Genomic DNA, 25,977 nt, shown 5'->3' on the forward strand with positions numbered 1-25,977 from the left:
GCAAGAATTCTGATTAAAAATTTTTCTTAAAATACAGGAAGTGAGCATAGATAATTTTCTTTGAAGTAATTTCCATCCCTCGTTCCATTTATATAAAGACATTTGCAGAGCTATCCTAATTTATCTTTTTAAAAGGGAATGAATGTCATCACTGAACTCATTCTGTCAATTATAGGACTACAACAGAACTTGAGATTCACTATTTTCCATAATGTGATTGTATGACAGAAAATTTTCAGCATTAAAACAGCTGCACAAAAGCAATGAGGACAAAGTGAATTTAATAAATATTGTCTGCAAAAAACCATGACTTTAGAAGCAATTATTCCATTTCATGCAAAGTAAGAAGAGTTTAAAATATTTACTTTTTTTTTTTTTTTTTCCTTTTCTTTTTGCAGAACATTGGAACATGAGAACCAACACAAAGCAGTGCTGGTTTTTAATCTTTGCCTATTTATAGGTATTTTTTAATAACTAAATATACATTGAGGAGTAGATCCTAAATACTTAATTCACAATTACTGAACAATCAGTTTTGTTGCTTTCTAGATATCTTAGATGATTAGCAGTTGTATGTATTTCTTGCACCATTGGAATACTTACGCAGCCCTAAATACTCTGATTTTCAACTAGTCTTATTGACTTGATGAAAACTGCTCAAATGGCCCATCACTGATATTCTGAATTTGATGTACTAGCTTTTTGGACTATTCTTTCAAGATATGGTTTAGCAAAAATTATTTACTATTTTTGTATTTCACCTTGCCACCCTAAACAGCTCTATCATAAGAAACTGTCTAATGGAAAAAAATAAGAATTTTTATACAGCAGAATCTTAGGGAACTGTTGTGGATTTACATATCAAAGCTGTATTATTAATACGAGCCATGCAGCTAATGCTCCAACTGACATTTTGACCATTAAACATCTAGATTCCTTTTTAAAACAGAAAATTTACCTTAATATCAAAAGCTCCTGGCTGACCCACTTGGTTATAAAGCTCTAGCTGATTTTTGACAGGTGTTATCCACAATGTCAGTTGATTTATTTGCTGATCAAGGTCGATGAAATCCTTCAGCAGAATTTCTATTTCTTTTTGCTTCTCTGGTAGATCTCTGGACACCTGAAAAAAATATCAGAAGCTGGTTTTGTAGTGAGAAAAAAAAACAAACAATATAAAGCAATTTAAAATTATACACACATATACTATATACATAACATATACATATGAGTTAATTGTATACACCTGTAGAAGGAAATGAAGAGTATAAACAGTAGTGAAATTATCATGGTAAGTATCTTACAGGTAAGTTACAATATCTCTTTCCTACAAATAAGTAAATCATCAGACTTCTCATTTTTGTTATTCTACTACTGCATTTGTCATACATAAAAAGTTAGTTTTCTCTGTATATGAAACTGCTTTTATGCTCAATTTTTAATCTGAGAGAGTAACAGCAAATATAAAAACATGAAAGTGACCATTTGAATGACATCCAACCTTCCTTGGCCTCTTTGATCTGGAATTTATAAGCATGTTTTCTGACAAGGTGTTTAGAGTTGTCAGTTCTGTCCAAATTTGCATGAGCAGATGCATATAGTGAAGAAAAATAACAAAGAAATGTGTCATCAATACTGAACTTGATTCTCTGATTTGCATTCAAAGTAGTCAGATTTTAACCAAGTACATCCTTTGCCAGTAATTAAAAATTATTAATCAGTGAATGACACCATTCAAATCTAACAGCACTGAAGCCTTTGGAGTAAATACAGGAACAGGTTGAAAATAAATAAAACAGGTTGAAGCCAACACTCCATGCTGTCCTTCCCAGCTTGTTTTCTACAGCTGAGAGGTGAGGTGTCACTATACAATATGGGCAGCATTGCAAACATATACCAGAGGAGAAACCATCTGGACTTGGAAAATAATTAGAAACAGCAAATAAAGGTCCTGGGAAGGGATAAGAAAATATGGCAACTAACTATTAAAAACAGCCAAGAAGCATGGTTAGTTGTTCATGTCAAGGAAATGGAGTTTCCTGATGTTCATTTCAAAGCACAGGTTTTTACTAAAACAGACCTTATAAAAGTAGCAGAATGTGAAGTTTCTGATGCACACAGTAAAATATAAATTCCCTCTGAAGCTGAAGCTCAACAGTATTAACAGAAGTATAGCTATCATGTTGCCCAGCTACAACAGTATCACTGGTGTACACTAATTCCTATTGATGGTATTTTACAGTAGATAATAATCAGAAGCCAGAGACATTAAAGCAATGAAAGTTACAAAAACAAACAAACAAAAAAAAACAGCAGGAGTGGGAAGAAAATTTTCTCATAGCATATATATTTCTTTACAAATTCAGTTTGAAAATGCTAATCTGTTGATGCTACAAGAACTCTTCTACATATATTTCACATATGGTTTACTAGGCCACTTACAAGATAACTCTAATTCATTAACTTGATTTGCAGTTCGTTAAATTTTCTCTGTTGTTCGTTATATCCACCCCATAACAACCTTTTTAATAAAAACTGACCCATGAGTCAAATTGCTTTTTCTATCCTCCCAATCTTGTTAAATATAACAAGAACTCTCCTTTTCCAGTATGGCCCAAGATATGAGAGAACACAATTAAAAATGCATTCATTTCCCTTATGTGTTCACTCAGTATTTATGCAGATCTTGGCCTAATTTCACAGAAGATTAGTTTCATCTTTTTTACAAGGTTAGAATGATAATCTTACTGTTTAGTAGCTTTAATATTAATTTAAACAAATTCCACAGAAAACCTATTAAAAACAAATAGGTAACCACTGGCAGAAAAAAAAATCGAAGGTGATGTCTGAAAATCTGAAATCTGAAATTAATCTGCCTTTAATCAGTGTTAATCAAATATATTGGGTCAACTAGAAGACAGACGAAAATAAATTTGTAGCATTTTACGGGAAAAAAAAAAAGTAAATGATTATATACTAAGATGTAGTGTTAAAATCTGATAAATGAGAAAGGAGAAACAGCAACAACAGATGTAAGGAAGGGAGAGGTAAAATTAATAGAGGGGAGGTTTGGGGTAGATACTAGACAAATTCTTAACTCTAAGGGCTGTGAGGCGCTGGCACAGCTGCCCAGAGAAGCTGTGGTGCCCCATCCCTGGAGGTGCTTAAGGCCAGGTTGGATGGGGCCCTGGGCAGCTGAGCTGGTGAGGGGCAGCCCTGCCCACAGCAGAGGTTGGGACTGAATAGGCTTTGATGTCCCTTTCCATCAAACCATTCTGTGATTCTATGACTCGGTTATATGTTTAATCCAGAAACAAAGAAGAGGAAAGAGGTTTTGTTTGTATACATTACTTCAACCTCATGCTTTCAAAAATAATTACATACACACACACACACAAAAAAAAAAAGGCAAAACAGATTCCACCTGAAGTGAGGTGGCAACACAAGTAAATGCAGTCTTCTTACGAATCAGTTCCAGGGCTAAAATTGTAGCACAAATATATGATTATATTTCCTTTATTTTTATTAATTATAGTGCATGTAAATAAATAAAAACAAAATCTATGTCAGTTTGAATCTGTTCATTATACAGAGAAACTTAATGCCTTTTTCTTCTACCACAGAAATTAAAAGAGCAACAGTAGACACAAAACTTCCCTCAAATTCACAAGTTCATGGCTATGGACAAGTATGTAAGAAACAATTTTTTTTGGCTGGATATTAGCAAGGGAATACTGTGTAAGATCCAAGTAACGTGTTTCATGTTATTGTGTGCAAAACAGATTCTACAAGTCTGCTTTTTTTTTTTTTTTTTTTTTTTTAAATTCTGGCATCAAGCAGTTAAGCTGGCTAATCAAATTAGAACCTCATGAGCTTAAGGGAATTACAAATCCTCCCACTGAGCCAAGGTACTGCTGCAGGCTGTCTCTGGGTAGACAGCTTATTTCCTGAAGCATAATTTGAGAAACACTCTGGATTAACAGAGAAAGGTACGTTGATTGGGTCTCCTGATTCATGCCCCTTTGTGTCACAGCCGGACATGCAGAGGATCTTCAGATTTTTCTCTGCTTCTTAAGTTAGAATCTTTCTGTCTACCTTTTATCTTGCCATCTTTAATTAAAGAGGAGATTCCAATCCTCTTCAATCAATTACGGAACTTCCTTGATGGGCTTCTCCAAGTCCTGGCTGACATGACACAGCTCTACAAGTCCTATCCCTGAGATCGAATTCTGATGCCATTGGAACATACAGCAGCCCAACTGTCCTCCATCTAGTTCTTAGCTCCAGGTTGCCTCCAGGGAGGAGTAAACATGTCCCACTCCAAATCTCTTTTCTACAGTTTTCACTTTTCGGCCTCTTTCTTCTCCCTCTTTTATTCCTTTTTTTTTTTATTTTTTTCTTTTCCCCAGGATTATCCACCTGGTGTCTACTTTGTTTCATCCTCTATAATATCTCATTTCTTTCCCTTCTATTTAAGAAAAACTGTTTAGTTTTACTAGAGAAGAACTGACATCCTTTCATAAGCTACAAGATCAAAAGTGGTGGTCCTAAGGCACCATCTGTACAACAGTAAAAAACGGTGAGCATATGAGACATTTTCTCCAAATTCTGCCTAGTCTGAACACAAGCCTGAAGAAAGCAAAGAGTTTTGTAAGCTGGCAAGGAATAAAGTGTGCAATGGACAAAAAATTGAAGAACAAACAACTTTAACTGGGACAGCTTTCTAAAACTCTGACTTCACTTTCTGCTTAAAAATTAATATCTTCAACTTTACCTTATTTGGCAGCAGATCAACAATGAAAACATACCTTTGTTTGCAACCAAAGGAAAAAATAGAGAAAGTGCAAATGAAAATAAAAGCATGGATTATGCCTTCAAAGACAAAATTCTGATTTCAGCATCAAAGGACTATATAATTTCAATGATGTGTCAAAACATTGATGTACGTGACGCTTCTAAAATTTTGTACTTTGGTTCAAATGTTAATTAAGTTAGATTAACTGGTAGCTTAGTAACAGAATAATAGAAAAGATTTATGTCCAAATTGGAAAATGGTAGAAGATCCTAATTTTACAAACTGACACTGGTCTTCACAACACATAGCATTATTCTTATCTTAAAATATCAGGCCATTTTTCACTTAATTAGTTTTATGTACTTCATTTTTCATCTTTTCTTTAAAATACTAAAGAATACAAATAAATGACGATATCTCTAGAAACATGAGAATACTCTGTCAAATTTAAATAGCTGCATGACTTCAAAGTCTAGATGTTTATCTAATATTGCTTATTTCTGTTCCATCTGAATGTCACATCTTGGATATCTTCCTTCCCTAAAAGCCTAAATAATTCCATTCCTACCCCAACATGACAACTTTGAGTTCTTTCCATTCCTACCCCAACATGACAATTTTGAGACAAAACCATACAGTTGCTCAATTTAGCTGTATAGACCTCAAACATCTCACATGCACCAGTTTTCTACCGCTACTTCATACTTCAGCTTCAGAGTGTTTTTCAGATAGATACAGTTGTGTGCATGCACTACATGACTTAGAGTGAAGCAGATGAAAAGGAATACTGATTAGTATTGTAAATATAAAAGAAAGAAGTTGTATAAGATATGCCTTCTGATGTAAAATCGTATTCAATGGTCCTTGTTCTAACTCCTTATGAGTATCCAAAAAACAATATCAATATCATAGCTGTGTAGTTCAATCTTGCAATAGAAAAAAATATATATTCAGAATAATGAATATATAACAGGAAAAAAAAAAAAATGAAACTAATTAGGTGGAGATAGTAAGTAAGAAAGAAAAAAATTAGGAATAATTTTGTAGAGATCAAAAATGTTATCACAAGTGAATGAACTTGATAAACAACGCAGTTATTAAGGCATCACTTATTATCAGCAGCTACCACATGATAAAAGAAAAGAAAGCCACTAAAATGACTTATTCAAGTAATGAATGCCTGACGCTGAATATTTCCCTTCTTGCTTACAATTCAATGTCAAGGTCATTTCCCATTTCTCTGAAATGAACAAACAGAAGATTGTGCAGACTGCTAACAATGTTTTTCTTGCACTACTGACTTGCAAAGCTCCTTCTGATATACAAAGCATTTCCTTAAAGTGGGCTTCTATTGTAGGATAACTGGCAGTTTTAGGTTTTAAAAAAATACACCACTGATCATATGCAGAAAAAACTTAGAATGTGTAGTCCAATGCCCTGCAAAAGCACACTTCCTAATGTAAGACAAGCTGTAGTTTCTGCTTTAATATTCATTTTTTTTTCTAAAATAAGAGGTAAAAAAGATAGGTGAATCCAGGACAGTCAGCCTACAGCATAACTGGACCAAAAGCGAGTTTAGCTGCTGTCCACACCAAGACTTGGATAAGAAACAAAAAAGTCATAAAAAACATGAAATACAAGCTTTAATGCTGGCTTATCGATATATTACAAATGACACTTCCATAACATTATTAAGATGATTACATAAAACCATTATAACAGTCACTGTTCAGAAAGTTTTATCTGCCTAAAATCACTTTCCCTATACTGCATATCAAGGAATGATCTAAAATGGAAGGGGAGAACTTAATTTTCATGCATCATTTCTTCATGAAAAACAATCAGTGTAAGAAAGAGTTTCATGTAAGTTCGGTCTAGGACACCACTTAGTTAATTAACTCAGCCATTTTCATTAGCAAACTCAATATTGACTTTAAAACAAAATCTATGCAATTTCTTCCAAGTGATGAATATTTATAAACCACAGTGTCTCTGACAAAGTTGGAATAAAGGTTATTTTACTATAGGAACACAAAACAAGCTACTGAAGTATAAGATTATTATTTTCAATGTAGCCAATGCTTCATGTTTCCTACAAGATTCCCAGCACCTGACCTCTCTACATGTTTTGGAGGCTTTCTTCTTAATTTTGTTTTTTTATTTTTAAATTCTTAGATATGCATTTGTGATATTCACAAGATTAATTCTTATTTAAAAGATCATCTTTTCTCATTCATGGAGAAGAGTAAAGCAATTCACAAATGCAAGGCAAGAATTATTTTCTTCTTAATTTGGCTGTCTAACTTTTTAAAAAGCATACAAATGTATCTCCAAACGAATTGATTCATTTTGTTGTTATTACATGGTAATATGATAATATAGATAATATGGTAATATTGTATAATATAGATCACAATCATCTGAATTAAAAAAATTATATTTAATATTTATAACTAATTGACATTCATTCTTCTGTGGTACTATCTCAGTAAACTTCTTTTGACAAGGGCATTTTCTGAGCACAAGACCCTCCACCTTAAAGTTCTATTGAATACTTAGGGCAATACTTTCTTTATCTTTGTCCCTCACTCAAATTCCAGAAATCCAAAAGCAACTGTAAAAGGTTTAGAATCTGATTCCTGCATTGACCCTTAATGAAGAATCCTCTGACATAGGACAAGAAAATTAATCCGAAGCAAAATTGCTGATTGTTCTTTCCCTGGTTTACAGCAGAAGATACCATATCTATCCCTCAAGTTATTAGTAGCCTAGAAACAAGCAAACTCCTGCACGTACCTCACAGTACTTGCACCCTGCCTACAGAGTCATCTTGAACCTGTTAGTCATAGCTTTCTTCCCAGAGAAGAAACCAGAGTCTGCTGGGAAGTGAAGAGGAAGAAGAGAAAATGGTAGGCCACAGTGCTACACACAGCACAGAGCTGGATGCACAACTGTGGTGTCCTGAACAACACTTGAATCACTTAAGATGGAAGGGACCCCTAAAGGTCATCTAGTACATATCTCTTGCGATGAACAGGGAGGGACTCCTACAGCTACATCAGGGTGCTCAGAGCCTTGTTCAGCCTGACCTTGAATGACCATATTGAATAGACATATGACACAGACATATGACTGTGGTCTTGAATGACCATACTGAATGAGACCTTGAATGTCTCATTCACCACATCTGTGGGCAACCTGTTCCATATTACTTTGAATCACAGAATCACAATATCATAGAATTGCTCATGTTGGAAAAGTTCTTAAAAATCACCAAGTCCAACCACAACCTAACCATACTACCCTAACTCTAACAACCCTCTGCTAAATCATGTCCCTGAGCACCACATCCAAACGGTTTTTAAACACAGCCAGGGATGGTGAGTCGACCACTTCCCCGGGGAGCCTATTCCACTGCTCAACAACCCTTTCTGTAAAGTTTTTTCCGATTTCCAACCTAAGCCTCCCCTGGCACAACTTGAGGCCATTTCCCCTCATCCTGTCACCTTTCAACAGTGAGAAGAGACCAGCCCTGCTCTCACTGCACCTTTCAGGTATTGGAACAGAGCAATAAGGTCTCCCCTCAGCCTCCTTTTCCCCAGACTAAACGGCCCCAGTTCCTTCAGTCTCTCCTCACAGGGCATATTGTCCAGGCCCTTCACAAGCCTTGTTGCCTTTCTTTGGACCTGATCCAGCACCTCCACGTCCTTTCCATATTTGGGGCCCTGTATTTATACTGTACTTTCCATATTTGTACTGTACTTGAGGTGGGGCCTCACCAGTGCTGAGTGCAGTCAGGATCACTTCTCTATTCCTGTTCATCACACCATTCCTGATACAAGCCAGGATGCCATTGGCCTTCACACCACATAAAGCTCAATTTCTTCTCGCTACTTGGCAGACTGAACACAGCAGTCCCGTCACTACTTTTGTAATTCCAGTCAGCAGAGTACTTCCTGTCTGCTGCCGACTCTCATCAGCCCTTCTTTTCCTTTTTCTCATAAGAATTTATATTATCTGATTACTTTACTTTCAAGACCATGTCCAATACTGAAAGCTGTAATCAGCTCACAGTGGCAATCAGTCAATAGATAATTAACCATAGGATATATTCTTCAGTGCTATTGCCTGCCTCGGTGAAAAAGCTTCCCAGAAGCACAGAACTGCCATGGACTTTCTAAAAATTGTCATCTGCCAGAATGCCTGATAAGCAAAACAAAGTCAGAAAACACTGCAATGAAACAAATGTCAATAAAAACAAAATCAAACAAACAAGCAAACACATTTTGCTCGGTAGAAGAAATTGATGTATTTGGATTTAAGGTTTGCAATACAGTAATAAAATCATTACAAAACAGCAATGTCTCCTATAAGAGATATGTATGTCTCATATGTTAGATAATTAATGCACAGATAAACTATGTTATTACCAAAAAAATTACACAAGGATACCTCGCATTATCTTTGGACAGCATAGATAAATTGCAACAGGATTGAAGTTTGTATACAAGTGCTTATTTACAGCATTTCTTAGAAAAAGAAGAATGCATTCTACTTAAAATTGTAGAAAAATAAAAATATGCTGGTATTCCAATTCTAGTTAGTGATGCTGCCTACCAGTGCACTGACAGGACTGATAGAATGCAGGTAACAATGAATTTAGTTTCGCTGTTGGTTGTTCTTTGAGAAATACCTCCCTTAGCACCCTGAGGAAGGTGAACACTTTTCATTTGTGAAAAACATGCAGTTAACAGAAAAGTTGAGAGTGTGGAATTTACCCTAGATAACAGTGCTCAGTGTAGAGCTCCGTATCATAACAACAGGCAATTCTCTGGGTAATGCTGATGCTCAGTTTTTTAAGAAGTGTTTTTGAATTCTGAGACAAGCCACCAAAAAAAAAAAAAAAAAAAGGAAAAAGAAAGGAAAAAGGAAAGGGGAGGCTTACCTCTAAGGTTATTCCGGACTACCATTTGTGAATCTTTAATTATAAAAGCATGTTGCAATACAGACAGACTTATATAATTGAAGTATAAATTTTATCTTACAAATGGCAAGTAGTAAAGCATTGATTTTAGGTCCCTACAGTCTTCCTTGATAGAAAAGCACGAAAGACTTGTCACAACAGGACAGGCCAGTGGGAAATGAGGTTTAGAAAAGCCCAAATGCCTGTCAGTCATCCAGTGGTACGTGATACTATGCTAACCACTGGTTGCTGTATGTGAACTCTTTTACAAATGCAGTTGCTGCAGTGCAGAAAAACGTGAGAGGATATGCTTAAAATGTTTTATTTGAAATCAAGCATTTCAATCATATAATTAGTTACTTGGTATAAACTGAGAAAATAAATGCCTTTAGAATCCATGTTTTCCTATTCAAAGTGCTTAGCGTAATTTCTGAAATAGATAACAAATACATTCCAGATTCATATTCCTAACAAAAATAGGATAGGAAGTTATTAAAAGATGGTATAGAATAAGTTAGCAAGATAGTATTGTATATATGCATGCATACATACATTTAATCATGAATTTTTGGTCTCCGTAGTTATAAAATTTTACCTCTTGCAGGTCTATATTTTGTAAATATTTTTGAAATCTTATAGCTTAATGTGAAGCAAACAGAGCAACAATGTGGCCTTATGAAGACACATCTGAAATCTTCACAATGAATATAAAAATAAGTAGAAATGTTTTCTTCTATATAATACCTCCAGGAACAGGGCATCCACAACCTCTCTGGGCAGCCTGCTCCAGCCCCTCACCACTGTCTCTGTGAAGAATTTCCCCCTGACATCCAACCTAAATCTCCCCTCCCTCAACTTGAAACCATTTCCCCTTGACCTGCTGTTATCTAGCCTTTCACAGAGTTGATTTCCATCCCCTCTGTAGGCTCCCTTAAGGTCATGAAAGGCTGCAATGAGGTCACCCCGCAGCCTTCTTTTCTCCAGGCTCAACAAGCCCAGCTCCCTCAACCTGTCTTCATAAGAGGGGTGCTGCAGCCCCCGATCATCTTTGTGGCTCTCCTCTGGACCCTACCCAACTGCTGTTTAAATATATTGGTATTTAACATACTGTAGCACATAAAAGATTATCCAGAAAGATCTTAGGAGTAACATATATTTTGGAAATTCCAAAAAAATAAGAGAATAATTTCATTCTGCTTCATCTCACAAATGCAAATGCTGCAACACATTAGAAAATGTACACTATTCTCTTATAAGTGGTTCCTTAATTTCTCTGTAACATTTTCCATGTTTATGAGCAACACTGCCCCAAATTCACAAATAATACCATGATAAATATCCAATTCATCTATATTTGACTTTCATTATATTCATTATGTTTGCTGTCATTTATTGTTAAGCTTAAAACACACCTGTAAAATTAAAAGTAAAGTAAAACACATAAAGCTAGCTATATACTAAAAAAAGAATCTGACTACTTCAAAATTGACTCAAACTTGTCTCAATGGAAAAGTAGCACAAATTAATCAGTACTGTGTCACAAAAGCCCTTGATGCTGCATAATCATTGCCCGACTGCTTCCAAAACATTTGGAACATCGTAACTTTTTCCCTGAACAGACTTCAGATAGACAGATAATTTCAAATGATAATAAGCAACATACTGTAGTAGGAGAATATTTAGTAATATTTAACAAAAGAAAACTGACAGTTTTATTTTCAGAGATCAATTGTATATTTCTCTGCTGTACTCCAGAAAGAGCACGAGACAGTGTTACTAGCCACTTCTACAGTGTTTTAAACCTTCACAACATTGCAATACCACCAAATAATATATTTCTACAATATTCCTATGAGATAGCAGGTTGTACATAGGAAAATAGAGCAGCTGGAAAATTAAACAACTTCCCTGGCATTTCTAAACTGTGGGAAGAGGCATGACAAAAATGGTCCCAGTAAAGTACCATACCCAAATATAACAGCAATCAGGGATTTACTGCACTACAAGCTTCCTTTTCCTGATGCTGTGCTACTGCATCTATTTATTCATACTGCTTTACTGTGTGTGGGGAGGGTTTTCTCAATTCCTTCTGCTCTCAAGAATTGCACTCGTCTAATTTTAATTTTGTTCTTATAAATTCCAAATAATAGATATGTTGAAATATTAAAAAAATACTTAGATTTTAAATTGAAAATATAGCAATTAAATCAAAACACTCTTGTTTTTGTTTTTTATGTTGTAAAACAAGTTCTTGTACATCTGCTAAAAAAAAAAAAAAACACAGCATAACACTACAGCAACATTCACCTTATTTGAATCTCTTTTATTTGGGGTCAAAACCAAAGTCAGCACAAGTCTGTGGAGATACTCAGGTTATTTTCAATTGTGGCACAAATTTAGCACTAAATTTTCCAAATTTAAAAATCTCTGCATCAAAATCATAAAATCAACTCAGATTAGAAGAAATGCGTTAGCCTAATTCTGATCTGCTAGCATTTCTTATCTTACAGAAAGTAAATAATAAAATATTCCCAATTACATTAAGCCATTTCATTTTCTCCAACCTACAGCGAATGAATTTATCATTGATTGCTGAGGTTCTCAGAGTTATATTAATACACCTTTTAAATTAATTCTACTAAGTAAACATCTGGGAAAAAAAAAGTAGATGTCTTATATTTCCTTCTGTCTTATGATAGTTTCCAGTTCTTTTTAACAACAGTCATTAGGATGAATTACAGTACAGCATGTAAAGTGGAACAAAACCTAATGTATGAAGCTAATAAAACAACTGAAAATTGCTTTTGTAAGTAGGCTGAAGAATCCAGTCCCTAATGTGGTCTATCTTGTAACATGTGCAATCTATTGTATTCAAAATAACTAAGAATCTCAATAGTTTTAAATCAGTACAGACAGAAAACTGCAGTATATGTATCCAAAATGAATTGGAAAGAAAAAGGTGGAAATAACATTGACATTCTTATTAGGCTAAAAATGGTTTAGTGCATACTTTCTTGTTCACTTTCATTTCACAGTCTGTAAGAGAACTTTATTTTCATAGCAAAACAACTTTGTTCCAACAGAGAAGAAACCAGAAAGTAGTAGTAAATAACAGATCACATTTTGTTAGTATTCTTCCACATCATACATAAAACCAACTGAGTTTTTGAATATGCAGATATTTCCTAGCTCTTCTGTCTCAGAAAAAGGTAAGGTTTACAAGAAAAAAAAAAAATAATGTTTAGTTCTCACCAGTATGGCTTCTGTAACATTCCTCTATTTGATCTCTGCAATTATTCGACTTTTTTTACTGGTGCAAGAACTTAACTCTCTTACCCATTTGAATAACAAGCTGAAAAAAGGGACAGATAAAATGATACAGATTCCCACACACAGAAGTGATAGGCCTTTAGAACCTAACATCACCCTGCAGGAGCATGCCTCTACATCATAATGTACAAGCAATAGTTCTTCTGCCATAAGGTTAACAACATTATTGACTTTGGAACCAAAAGATCTTTTCATTTTCCTCTCAGAAATTCAAATACTCATTAGGAAATAAAGCATTACTGTGGCAGGCATTTGGTGAGAATAAGCCTCTGTACCCTTGGAAATTGGAACAGGAAGTACAGCCTCAAGTACAAGAGGCACTGAGCTCTGCTCTCTAGTGGCAGTGACAGGATGACAGGGAGGGAATGGCATGGAGCTGCGTCAGGGGAGCATCAGAGTGGGGGTTAGGAAAAAGTTCCTCACCTGAGGGCAGTGGGCACAGAACAGCCTGGAAGGGGCATGGCCTAAAGTGCCAGAGTTCAAGGAGTGTCTGGACAGCACTCTTATACATAGGGTTTGGATTTTGGGTAGTCGTGTATGGAGCCAGGAGTTGGACTGCAGTATCCTTTTGAGTCTCTTCCAAATTGGGATATTCTGTGATTTGAAGCGTATCTGGGCAGAAGGACTGTTTAGCTGTTTTTTTCAGTGATGGGCAATCTTTTCTATCTCCAGGAAACACAACCATATGAACTACAAGTTGGTGCAAAATTGAATCACTGATACCAAATAATAAGACAGAGTATAATCTTATGTACCCTATAGCTACATGTAACTCTGTCCTAGCATATAATTTCATAATTTTCTACTTTAGTAAATTTTAGTCAAATAATGCTGTCAAACGGAAAGTATAGATACAGATGTATTATCCATATGTCATATATTTTCCTATTACTGGTAGGAACATATCAGCACACTTGTCTGTAATCTCCATGTACTGTTTTTCCAGACTGAAAACAGTGGTCACCTTCAAAGTTGAAAAAAAGCCTTAGAATAACAAAAAATCTATGAAAATAATGTTTCAAATGCTACTCAATGGCAATGCAAAACATATACATTTTACTATAATTTGGCCCAAAATAAATTTTTAACATAAAGTCATTAGCACCATTTTATTTCTGTGCTGTGCTTCGCACATGCTGGGAAACAGCAATTTATCTTCATACTGCTAGTAAACTTGCTTTTTAGAATCTTAATTAGTACTACCTGCTAGAAATATACAAGTACACACTAAAAAAGAAAAAAAAAAAAAATTAAAAAATGGGATGAAACCTGCATACACTTATTTGTTTGTGACATTGTCACGTTTATTCCATCACACAGAAAGAAGCATGACTTCATTTTTTCACATGTAAAGTCATTTATCAATATTGTTGATAAAGAACGTGGACTGTAAATAACTAGCAACCTATGACAGACTGTAATAAGGAATTTAGCAATGCATAATACCTTGTTAAATGTAAGAGAATTGGATCACTTATAACCAATAAAAAGACAGGAAAAGAAACTTTTTGATCCCCAATCTACCGGCTACACTATCATTTCAAATAAAAAACACAGAAATCAAGCTGTAGCATTCATTTTCCAAGATGCTTTCCTGTCCATCCCACTAATAATAGCAAAGGAAATTGTAATAGTTTAAACCGTGAACTCAAACTAAGTTGCATTAACATGCTGAAATTTGATGTCATCACAGGTAATCCGTGAATAATTGCTACTCAAGGCAAGCTACATTACATGAACCCTAACCTTGTTATGACTTTGTCTTTCTGCAGTTTCTAGGCCCATCTGTTTTTCTCTACACTTGATCAGCCAAGCTTAGAAGACCTATACTTTTCTTGGTGGTACAGAAAATGTTCACGAATTATAGCCATGTCACTCCACTCCTCTTTTTTTTTTGTCTATATAGCACAACAAATTGATTTGCTGTAGCATTAAACAGTGAATTGGTCTCTTCAGTGTCTAGTAATTAGTTCTAATGCTAGCAGACAAATTAAAAGGAAGCAAAACAAAATGTCTCCATCAGGCACTTATAATAACCTTCATAATACATACAGTAGATGTTGTGAAGACTAAGGTGGATAAATGAGGACAATGCTGATTTTGGCATCCAGTTTACTTTCAGATAATCTAGCTCATCCCTCTTGCCTGACACAAGACCAAGAATATTATTAAAGAGTAATAAACTCCTTCTAGCAAACCTCTGATTCCATGGTTCACTGGTCTCAGACCTAATCTATCAATCCATTTACCGCACACTAAAAGGTAAGAAACCCATTACAGATCTGTTATATACCCTGGCAGGTGGTATATGACAAGAACTGAATTCATCACAAACTCCAGTGCCTAGTACCTCTTTGTATGCTTTGAAGCCCTAGGTGGTTAGCTGACTTGGCTATCACAGCAGAAGATACTTTGAGCTTTGAAAATAAATGAAAATTCTTGATGTAAAGACATAAAAATGGTTATAAAACACTTCATTTTTTTTTCATATTACCAAGAATTCACAGATAGTGTTATTTTCATTTTTACAAGAAATACTGGCTTTGCAGAGGGCATAATATATAAAACCAGGCTAGAATTTAAAAGTCATACTTCTGAATGCAGACTTTAATCTTCATTCTCTGCTTAAACTACGTTTGAGGTAGCAGCCTATTAGAATCACTATTCAATAAAGGCGTCTAAGGAAATGTCATTTAAAATTTATTACTATGTAACAGAAGAAAAATTCTTCATGTATCTATTCTCAAGGTCATCAGCACATGATATAAACATCTAAAAGCAAAGACAATACTGAATCAAAAGGGAAAAAAAAAAAAAAAACTTATTTTATGTGACTGCAATTCCTTTCATCCTCAATTTCTTTTCTCAGCTTATTTCCACTGCTGTAGGGCAACAGTTCCCGTGACTGTAAAAAAGGTTTGAACATGATTTATTTCAAATATGCTACCTTGAAGGTTAAGATTCACTGTGCTGTCACCCTTTCCACTGTTGAGCAGATCAAGGCATAACAAAAATTTGTCATACTCTTAGGAGATATTTGGCTACGTTTTCAACTGGTAATTTTCAATTATCACAGCTTCACTGAAGTAAACAGAATTACTCTAGCGTACACCAGATAAAGAGCTACCTTACCATGTGCATTTTATGTTTTGAACAAAGTATCATCCTGCAAGATGAGGTAATCAGAATCAGAATGCTGTTACACGTTCTCTTCTAGCATAGATGCTGGAAAGCAAAACAAACAGCTGAAAACAAAAGGCTTAAATGAAAATATATGCTCCAAAATGGGGATGGAGGGACAGAAAAGCCCCAGAGAAATGTTTGTGGTGATGAGTTTGTCCATTGTGCTTTGAGAAACAGAAAAAAAAATATACCCCCTCAAATCAACTGACTGCATAAGCATCCTCCAGCGAACCACTGAAGATCACTTGATACAAAAGTGTGGTTAGGAAAACAATGTATGTCTCTTTGTCAGGCTTGCAGCCTTCCCATGATACCCGAGTTTTCTACAGACCCCAGGGTTTCATACCTTAAAATAACAAAATTAATCCCTTCAGCTATATAAAATCTAATCTTATTGATTTTACATTTCCAATATCCGCAAAATTCAGTTTTTCTGGTGAGAACGGTGAGAGCTATGTAAGAGAAAAAAAATACTGTTGGTTTTTTTCTTTTTTTTTTTTTCCTTTCAGTTTCCAACAGGACACAGAGAAGGAGAAGAAAGGAGAAAATGTGTGGTATTTTCATTCATTTTGGGAGATTAATGACAGAAAACCAAAAAGAACTTTTTCCACCTTGACCTTTCAAGATTGTCTGAAAAATGGAATGACTTCAGAGAAAACATTTGAAATCTCACATTACTTTTAAGGATTTAACTCTTGTAAATTTTCAAACTTGGCTTCTGTTCATTGAAAAATGAAATGCACTTTCCACATTCTTCAAATTCAGCAACTTCAGGAGGGTGAGAACTTTTCAATTTTATACATATCCATATGTAGATAACTAAAATTGAAATAGTGCACTTCAGTAATAATCACAAAGGAAAGTTTAATTTTCTGGGTTTAGCCTCTTTTAGCAATAAATGGACATAATCAAGTGGTCAACTCCAAGTCTAAAGTCTTGCCAGAAGCATTACTGAGGTCTGCTGTAACTTTCAAAGAAAAAGCTTCTCTAAACAGTAGCTCTATCCCCTATATTTCATCCAAAACTTAATGATATTTATAGTTATTTGGGTTGCTCTGTATATAAGTCACCCAGAACATTTCCGTATTAGCAGGCATTAAGTAAAGTTTTTAGACAAATGACTAATCAGTAAAAGCTTTCATTCAGTGACAAATTTTTGTAGGTTTGTAGGTTTTGTAGGTTGACAAATTACAATTTTCGTAGGTTTATGCTATTTTACTGAATGACAACACAAATGTTTTTTGCCTGAAAGTTAATGATTTCTCAGTACTACAGCAGAGATATTCAAATCACGGTGCCTAAACTCAGCTACGTATGTCCTTACATCAGCTAGAAAATAGCATTAATCCGATCTCAAAATTTTCTGAATTCTTATATATATATATATATATATATTATAAACATAATAAATAAACATATTATAAACATAATAAAATATATATATATTGATTTTGGAAAGCCATTCTGTAGAGAAAGAGATATCTCTACCCAAACACCTAAATAATGATTTTTGTACCCAGCTCCAATTTCGTGAATGCGATCAATATTTATTATCCATTTTTGCTTGAGTCACTACCTAACATTCTAAAACTTTCCAGACCATTTCTGTGAAGAAGAAGAAACTAATGAGAGTTCCACAACAAATAAATTCCTGTTTATTTACCCAGACAGAGCTTGAAATATCAATTCTGTGAACACAGTTAAATGTAGTGTTCTTGACCACAAACTCAAGCTTGTCTTTTCAGTAAGGCACTCGGAAAAATGCTTTCTCTCCCTTTCTTCCCAAAGCTAAGCACGGCTTAAACTTTATCTCCCCCTCCTTATCACCCTGGTGACTGTGCCATCAGTCTCACAAATCCTTCAGTTGCATACTCTAAATTCTATCTGTTCTCACCAGATTGATAAATACCTTGGATGGCAGTCCTTTCAATATTGCTTTCTACCATCTCTGCTACACACTACTTCACCAGTGTTGCACAACAAAATCCTATCTTACTTTTCTTCATGGGTATGGAGATTCCCTACATGTGGCAGGAGGTTGGAGATTCATAGTCCTTGAAGTCCCTTCCAGCCCTGGCCAGTCTGTGATTCTGTGAGATCCCAAAAATCAAAATGAATGGGATTTTGCTATTCAGGAACTCAGAGATCACAGTTAGAAACGTAATAGAACGTGAATGAGTAGTTGCAGCTTCCACCTCGGGGTCTAGGAGAGAATTGGGAAGTGTTTCTAGAAAAGCATCTTTTTGTGACATTTCAGTCACAAAAGGTGGAATATTTGCTGAACCCTTAAAACAACCAAGCTACAAAAACGGTGCTCTGCACTCTCCTCCTAAGGAGTAGACCTGTAATTTAGGGAGTTAATTTGGATGCAACATCATCACTTCAGGCACTCATTGTCTCTTATTATTGTTTCTCACAGCAGTGTATTGCATACATTTTCTTTCAGCAGGTTCATTATGTGTACAAATGTCTCTGCAGGTTCACCAAAAGAAAAATAATGCCCACTAGAAAAAGTAAAATGCAAATATTTGTTGCAGATTAAAATTTTATACTGCAGTTAAATCACTAATATGTCTAACCTTTAACAAGCGACGACTAGCCTCCTTCAGTGTGCTCTCGAGCTTATGTTTTCTTTCTGGGTTCAGTGATGCACTTCCAAGTGCTGTTCCTCCAGTTTCATTTAATCGTTTCAGTATTCCCTTGTGTGGCAGCAGCTCTTCAACTCTTAACTGGAACAGACAAATACAGCAGTTAAGATGAACTGCAGTAGAATTTTCAGCTCTCTTATCTTCAACCTTATCGATTTATCTATCAGCTGAAGGAATAAACTCAATTCAAGACAAAATAGCCAAAGCTTTCTGCTTAAAGGCTAAACTCTCACCAAAAGTGACTGTATTAGTGAATTAGATCTAAAGAGAGTCTTAAAAGACCAAATAAGGGGATTCTCAGAATATTAACCACCATTGCATAACAATTTCTCACTTCTTGACACTCAATAGCTCACGTATCCAGATTTTAATTATCTTTTAACATGGTTCAAACACAAAAACAAACAAATAAACCCACAACACTTTGGAAAGGTGCTTCTCCCTATTATGTGTGGTGAACATAATCACTCAGATGGTATGTCTAATCATTGATGTTCTAGTCCAATCCTTCAATCATATATGCTCATAAAGACACACAAAGCATAGCCAAAGGAAGCAAGGCATCATCAGAATGATGTAATCATCACTTCTCCATCAAGTATGCAGTTACTGTAGGTTAATATGTCAAGTAACTTAACATATAAAGATAATATAACTAAAACACATTCATTCAACACTTTATTATTATTATTAATAACACAATATAGCAGGTATTAAATGATACACAATGCAAGCTGATGCACTATTTTTTGATGCATTAGGATATATTTTCCTGTATAACTAAAAAAAAAAAAAAAAAAAAAAGTAAAAGTGAGCTATAAATAAAAAATACTAGTACCTTTAATTTTGGACTATTTATCGTGTGGGAATATTTCTGTATAAATCAAGAGCGTAAAATTCATAGATCTAGAATATCAATTCAAACTTCAAAATCATAATTGTGTCTGCAAATGATAAGACATATTTAAAACCCCACAAAGAATTTTCTTTGTCTTACAAAATCTCTGACCAGTTCACAGACACTTTATTCTTAAGAGTCAGATGCATGAACTTAACATATGATTAAGCCTTACTTTCCTTACTTACTACGCACTACTGTTTGTACTATTTTTATTTATTTATAAGCAAACTTGACCTTTACTATTTTTTTCTTCAAATTTTGTTAAGTAGAATAGAAAGTCAGACCATTCATTTTGAGATTCTCTAACGCTTTATTCCATCACTTGTTGAGTTTGTTCAACTTGGAGGATAAGTAGTCCTTATCTTCAAGAGATGATTGGAAGACTTTTAGATATGTCCCCCATGTATATTATGCAGATAAGGGGTAATTTACTGTTGAGCAAGTTCTTACACATACTCTATTGGAAGCATTTCAAAACTAAACAGAACAATTCCTATTGCATATATTCATGACTACTATCATATACTAAAATCTCTAACATCTTAATTAAATTTATTAAAGACTAAAGTATATATATTCAATATTCTGATTTTATATATTTTTAAAAATAAAATGTGTTTTAAAAGTTGCTGTCAAATTTACTCTAGAAAATGCTGAAGCTCTGCTTTAAGCAATTGATACTTACAATCATGCATGAATTTCTACATACATTTATTGAGAAATACTGAACAAAATTTCCTTATTGGGTGTTTGCAACATGTTAGCAAGACACCTATAGAAAAATTTTTTACAGATGAAATTGTCATGTTTGAATACCAGAAACTCGAACTAAGAAATAAGAATGAAAAAGATCATGATTCATTATTTAGTGGCAGGATAGGAATTTCCCTCTCACCACGTTTTCTGTTACTACTCTGATTTCTGTATGCTTAGCATATACTACCTGGTCTTTCAAACTGAATATAGCATTTAATATTCTTCAATGCAGAAATGATAAATTAAAAAATAAGAAGGCTCAAAATACCTTTACTTTGCCGAGGCAGTCTCTTAGCTGATCTTCATTCCCTGGTTCAAGGGGAATAGCAATGACGCTTTCTGTTTCCTCTAACCATAAAATCAGCTTGTTCAAGTCTTCTTGAAATTCTGATAAAATATTCTTTTCTTCCTCTATCCTGTAATAAAAACATGAAATTAATTGTTCTGTGCACTCCGAGAGAACAAATAGGATGGAAACCAGTGCCAGAAACTAAGAACTCTAGCATCAAACTTTACTAAAATAGATCTGTAAAAAGTACTACTTAAATCTATTTCAACACATTGTGGAAACATATTTTGGTGACCACGCTACATACTTTGTGTAAAGCATAGTAGTACTAGTACCTGTGAAGAAATAGGAGCAGATGTATCTCACTTAACATTAGTTGTCTGTTTGCTCTATGTCGACAACTCAGCTGTAGACTCTCTAATACAAGCTCTCTTTATTGAATAACAGTTGTCAACTAAATGTCACAATAGATGTTGTAATAAATGATTACAATAAGAAGAAACAAATTTAGCTGTACTTTTATTAATTAAAGAGACTTCAGATGACTAAGACATAAACATTGCAGGTATCTGAAGTCAGATACAGTTCTTTCAGCACAACCGTATGAATATATGGAGATCTACGCTTTTGTGCCCAAGTTTCCCACAGTTATCAAGATACGTATGGAAATCATTTCAAAGCCATCAGGGAATAGCACTGGCAGAATCTGAGCCCCTTGGGACTAACATTATGCACTGATCTATCCTGAAGGAGAAAAATAAGGTTAAAATAAAACAATGTGTAATTTATCCTTCTAGCTAATTCACAAAGCTAAGGATACATCTGTATGGAAAGATTAAATAAAGGTTTTTTTATTCCTGTTTTTCTTTTGAAGTGAATTAGGATCAAAGCAAAAGGCACAAAAACAGATTGTTGTTATTATTTCCAAGATCCAACTGAGTTTGAGAGATTAGGCCATTTATTATGCATAATAAGATGTTGTATTAGTATTTTGAGAATATAAGTCTACATCACAGTGGAGAATCAAGATCAGTGTAAGTAACATATTATTTCTGAATGGTTTTAAAAAAAAATTAACACAGAGTGCAAATGATTTTACCTATGTCTGGTTTCACATACTTGTCACTTCCCAACTTCCCAGCCCTGACCACCAAGTCAGAACTGTCAGAACTCTCAGAACATTCTGAGATGTAAAATAGAATGAAACCTAACATAAACCATGCCATATTTTATTTATAAGATTTACTTTTTTTTTTTTTTCTTCTGTTTTTCTTGATTGCTGCCTTGAGCAAAGAGTCCTTTAGAAATTATTCATAAATGAGTTCCAGGTAAGCGAATCAGTAAAAAGTATCAAGTTCCACATCATCTAATTAGAAAAATACAGAAAACAACTGTTTGGCAAACATGCATGTCTGTCTACATACAGAATGATAAACAGCTAAGAAAGTACAAACTAAAAGTTTTTATTCAATTAATCAGAACAGGAATTTAGGAGTTTCAAACAGTGTCTCTCAATGAAGTTTGTACATCCCGATCCCTAGAATGGTCTTTTTTTTTTCTGTATAATTTCCATAGAAGAAAATATTCAACTGATTTAAGTGTTCTGCATTAAATAAAAATATGTATATATATTACAAATAATAATAATAAAGTAAAACTGCAGAATGTGTAAAATTCCTTTTAAGTAATATCTTTGTAACAAAGTAAACTGGAAGAATTGTAGCACTGTGAATGGGGAAAATTATAATAGGAGATAGGGGCATACACTCAACAGGTGAATTAAATTTCATTTCATAGCAAAAGCATTGTCTGACTTCACAGTAGAAGCAAGAAATTCTCAGATGAAAATTCTTGAGGAGGGAAAAAAATCATGCTGTTGGAATTCCGACTATTCTAAAACAAAACAAGAGCATAATGTTCAATTATTATTTTACATAGCACCCAAATCAGCAAACATTAATGGAATTTACCTGCCTTCCATCTTATTGATGTTAATTGCATTTCCTTAACAAGACAACTTTGAAAGTCGTGACCTCCCTCTGAAATAGTATGTTAAAAAACAGCATAAACTACCACGGACAACCGTGTACTCCAGAATTCACTGTCAAGTTCCTGTACGCACCAGCCTGATTGCACTGCATGCCATATCTTCAGAAGTTATGGAGAATAGGATTGCCACTCACAAGGTGATACAGTCTATGGGTATCTTTCCTGGATGGCAAAAGCCAGACAAAAAAGACATCACTACAAAGATGTTCACAAAAAGTGCTTCCACTCAATTTATGACAACACGTTGAGAAAATATCTTCAACTTCAGCCCTAAATCCATTTTTCCTTTTGAGGTCAAAATAATTTAGAGTGTAGCAACTGCAACAATACACACAGTGAATATCTGAGATAAGAAAAACCTTTCTATAGAACAACACTGTGCATTGATGTTTCAAAATAATTAAGAACAAGTATCTCATACTTTCAAGGTTTTTCTTCTCAGTACAGTTTAAAGATGTTTTCTATTAACATCTAAAATACGAAGCACTACTTCTTTGTTTACCTTCAAGTTTAATGCTTTTTGATGAATTTATTTGAGCATGTAGTACTGATAATAATGAATGGGATATTAAAAACTCTCTATTTACAATTAAGTGCTAGATATTTATTTCCCGAGTCAATTCAATGCATTTAGATAAGAAAAAAAGCACTAAGTTCTACTTGAAATATTGGTTGCAAGTTATAAATAATCTTAATAATGTCTTCAGGAAATGGAATTGCAATGATTATGGATGAAAGAAAATCATTTATACAGAAAACCAAGTGTAAAATGTATTACCAAGTATTATGAAGTCCAATAATAAATCATGCATACAATCATAATAAATATACACAGTTTGTATAAAGGAGATTAATAAAAACCAAGTCAAGTTTAAATGGAGGAATTTTTTTCATAACTTGGCTGGTTAGGGAAGGGATTCTCATTCCTGTACAGAGTACTTTATGAATGACAAAATCAAACTATGTCATGATTCCGAGGAAAGAACAGGTAAGCTCGCTAGATGGGCTTCCCTATAGAGATTGATGATAGTGTAAATCCATAAGCAAAGCTGATGCAGTAGGATGCAATGTAGATGAGACATTTTCAGCTTGTTCTTCCAATTTTTACCAACACTAGAGTACCACTGTAACAAACCAGGAGTGGGTGACTACATTTTATGCCTCTGTTTGTACAGTTTTGTCACATACTTTTATTATCATTTCATAATTCTTTATGTATGCGGTTGTATGTTTACAAAATAAAAAATTATCTGATCTGTGTTTCACAGTTATATTGCATATGCCAATGGACAGGATAAGATAGAAGCCCACCTTGAGCAGGCCAAGGTACTGTGCTCATGCACCTCTACCAGAGGGACAAGAAAGGAGACAGGAAGAAGGAAGGGCCCAGGGTGAGCCTGGCCTTCCTCCCTTCCTGCCCCAGGGTAAGCCCTGGCTGCACTGAACAGAAGCATCAACACTGCTTGTTTAAGAGACATGTGTGTTGAGCACTGTGCACTGTCTTTCTGACATACATTCACCTGTCCTGTTCACCTCTGATCTCTGTGAGGCATTCAGAGACAAATGAGTGTTCCACAGCCCCTGCAGCAAACCTGCCCTTCCTGTCTGACTTTGCAAGAGATGAGGGCGGATGAGGATAACTGGGAATGTTGCTCAAGATACATCTCACTCATAATATGAGAAAAGTACCTTACAGTTTTCCATCTGAATGTCTTCTATTTTACAAATTCTTACTTCATGTACTCATACATGAACACAGGGGATTTTCAGAAATCAGACCAAAACAAAAAGTGTTTCATAAAGGTCTATTTTCTTTTTATCCTAGTCATGAACAGCATGTAGGATAGTAATCAAAAGATCCATTGCAATTAATAGAAGCTGCAGGTGCACTTCATAATTTACTTCACAATTTACTCTTTGCCTGTTACAACATTACTTCTATTATAAATAACATCCTGCATGACAAGTATCATATTATGCAAGCCACAAAAATAAAACACACTTTCTATTAGCTGAACAAGTCAATAACACAAGAAGTTTTAACATGATGACTGTACCTTTCAAACAAGTTGATTTCTATCACCATAATAACATTTGGAGCATCTGATACATGTAATTTCAAGGTGTTTAAAATTCATGGTGAGAAAGACAAGTGAGTAGTAGGTTGTTATTAAGGAAGTATGGACTTGCAAATCTGAGCTTAAACAAACTTTAATAAGGAGTGTGAGCCTCCAACCGTCCATCACCATATACAGAGTAGTTGGGAGCACATACTGCTGGATAAGCAGGTAAGGAGTAAGATGCAATTCCTGCAGCTGGTCCTAAGGAGCAAGGCAGATCCATCTCCAGCGCATATCTGCATGCTCATATACATCACTACCTCTCCTTTTAAACCAAAGTTCTTGAAGACCTTTCAAACTGCCTCACATTTAACAAATGGCTTAATTAATCCTGAAATGTAACTCACCTTGGCTGGAGGAAAATTCTCAAGATAGAGTAACTTCCAGTAGTCCAGGTGAATATTCTCAAGCATTTATTCTCAAGCAATATTCTCAAACTTTATGTTTGGATGTCAGGGGAAGTTCTTTACAGAGAGAGCAGTGAGGTGCTGGAACAGGTTACTCAGAGAGGTTGTGAATGCTCTGCTCCTGGAAGTGTTCAAGGCCAGGTTGGATGGGGCCCCGGGCAGGCTAGTCTAGTATTAAATGGGGAGGTTGGTGGCCCTGCATGTGGCAGGGGGGTTGGAGATTCATGATCCTTGAGGTCCCTTCCAATCCTGACCATTCTGTGATTCAGTGATTCTATGTTTTCAGTGTTAAACTGTGTTAAGCTGTTCCACAGCTTTTTATTTGCATTTCTAAATTCATAGGGACCCCTTACTTAAATATTCTCACTGCATGGATGTTTAAATGAATACATTATACTCATAGAAGATAATTTGTTTAGTATATTTAATATTTAAATGTTAAGTAGTAAATTAAATGAAATTTAAAAAATCACTTTTCCTAACAGTATTAAACAGAATCAATAACAAATTCTTTTAGCAGTCAACGAAATACCCCA

General features: G+C 34.7%; 1 protein-coding gene across 17 annotated transcripts in view; it reads right to left on the reverse strand.

The window, feature by feature from the left end:
- The window catches only part of DMD (dystrophin), a 1,043,395-nt gene that overhangs the window by 361,385 nt on the left and 656,033 nt on the right, over window positions 1-25,977 (reverse strand). For all 17 annotated transcript variants that reach the window (XM_052674157.1, XM_052674152.1, XM_052674148.1 and 14 more), the window contains 3 exons: window positions 20,845-20,992; window positions 18,851-19,000; window positions 959-1,123 (listed from right to left, as the gene is read on the reverse strand). In XM_052674157.1, coding sequence (XP_052530117.1) covers window positions 959-1,123; window positions 18,851-19,000; window positions 20,845-20,992 — 463 coding nt within the window. The remainder of the gene's footprint in view (window positions 1-958; window positions 1,124-18,850; window positions 19,001-20,844; window positions 20,993-25,977) is intronic.

Source organism: Tympanuchus pallidicinctus, unplaced genomic scaffold (genome assembly GCF_026119805.1).
Source record: "Tympanuchus pallidicinctus isolate F22 unplaced genomic scaffold, pur_lepc_1.0 scaffold14, whole genome shotgun sequence".
Lineage (NCBI taxonomy): Eukaryota > Metazoa > Chordata > Aves > Galliformes > Phasianidae > Tympanuchus > Tympanuchus pallidicinctus.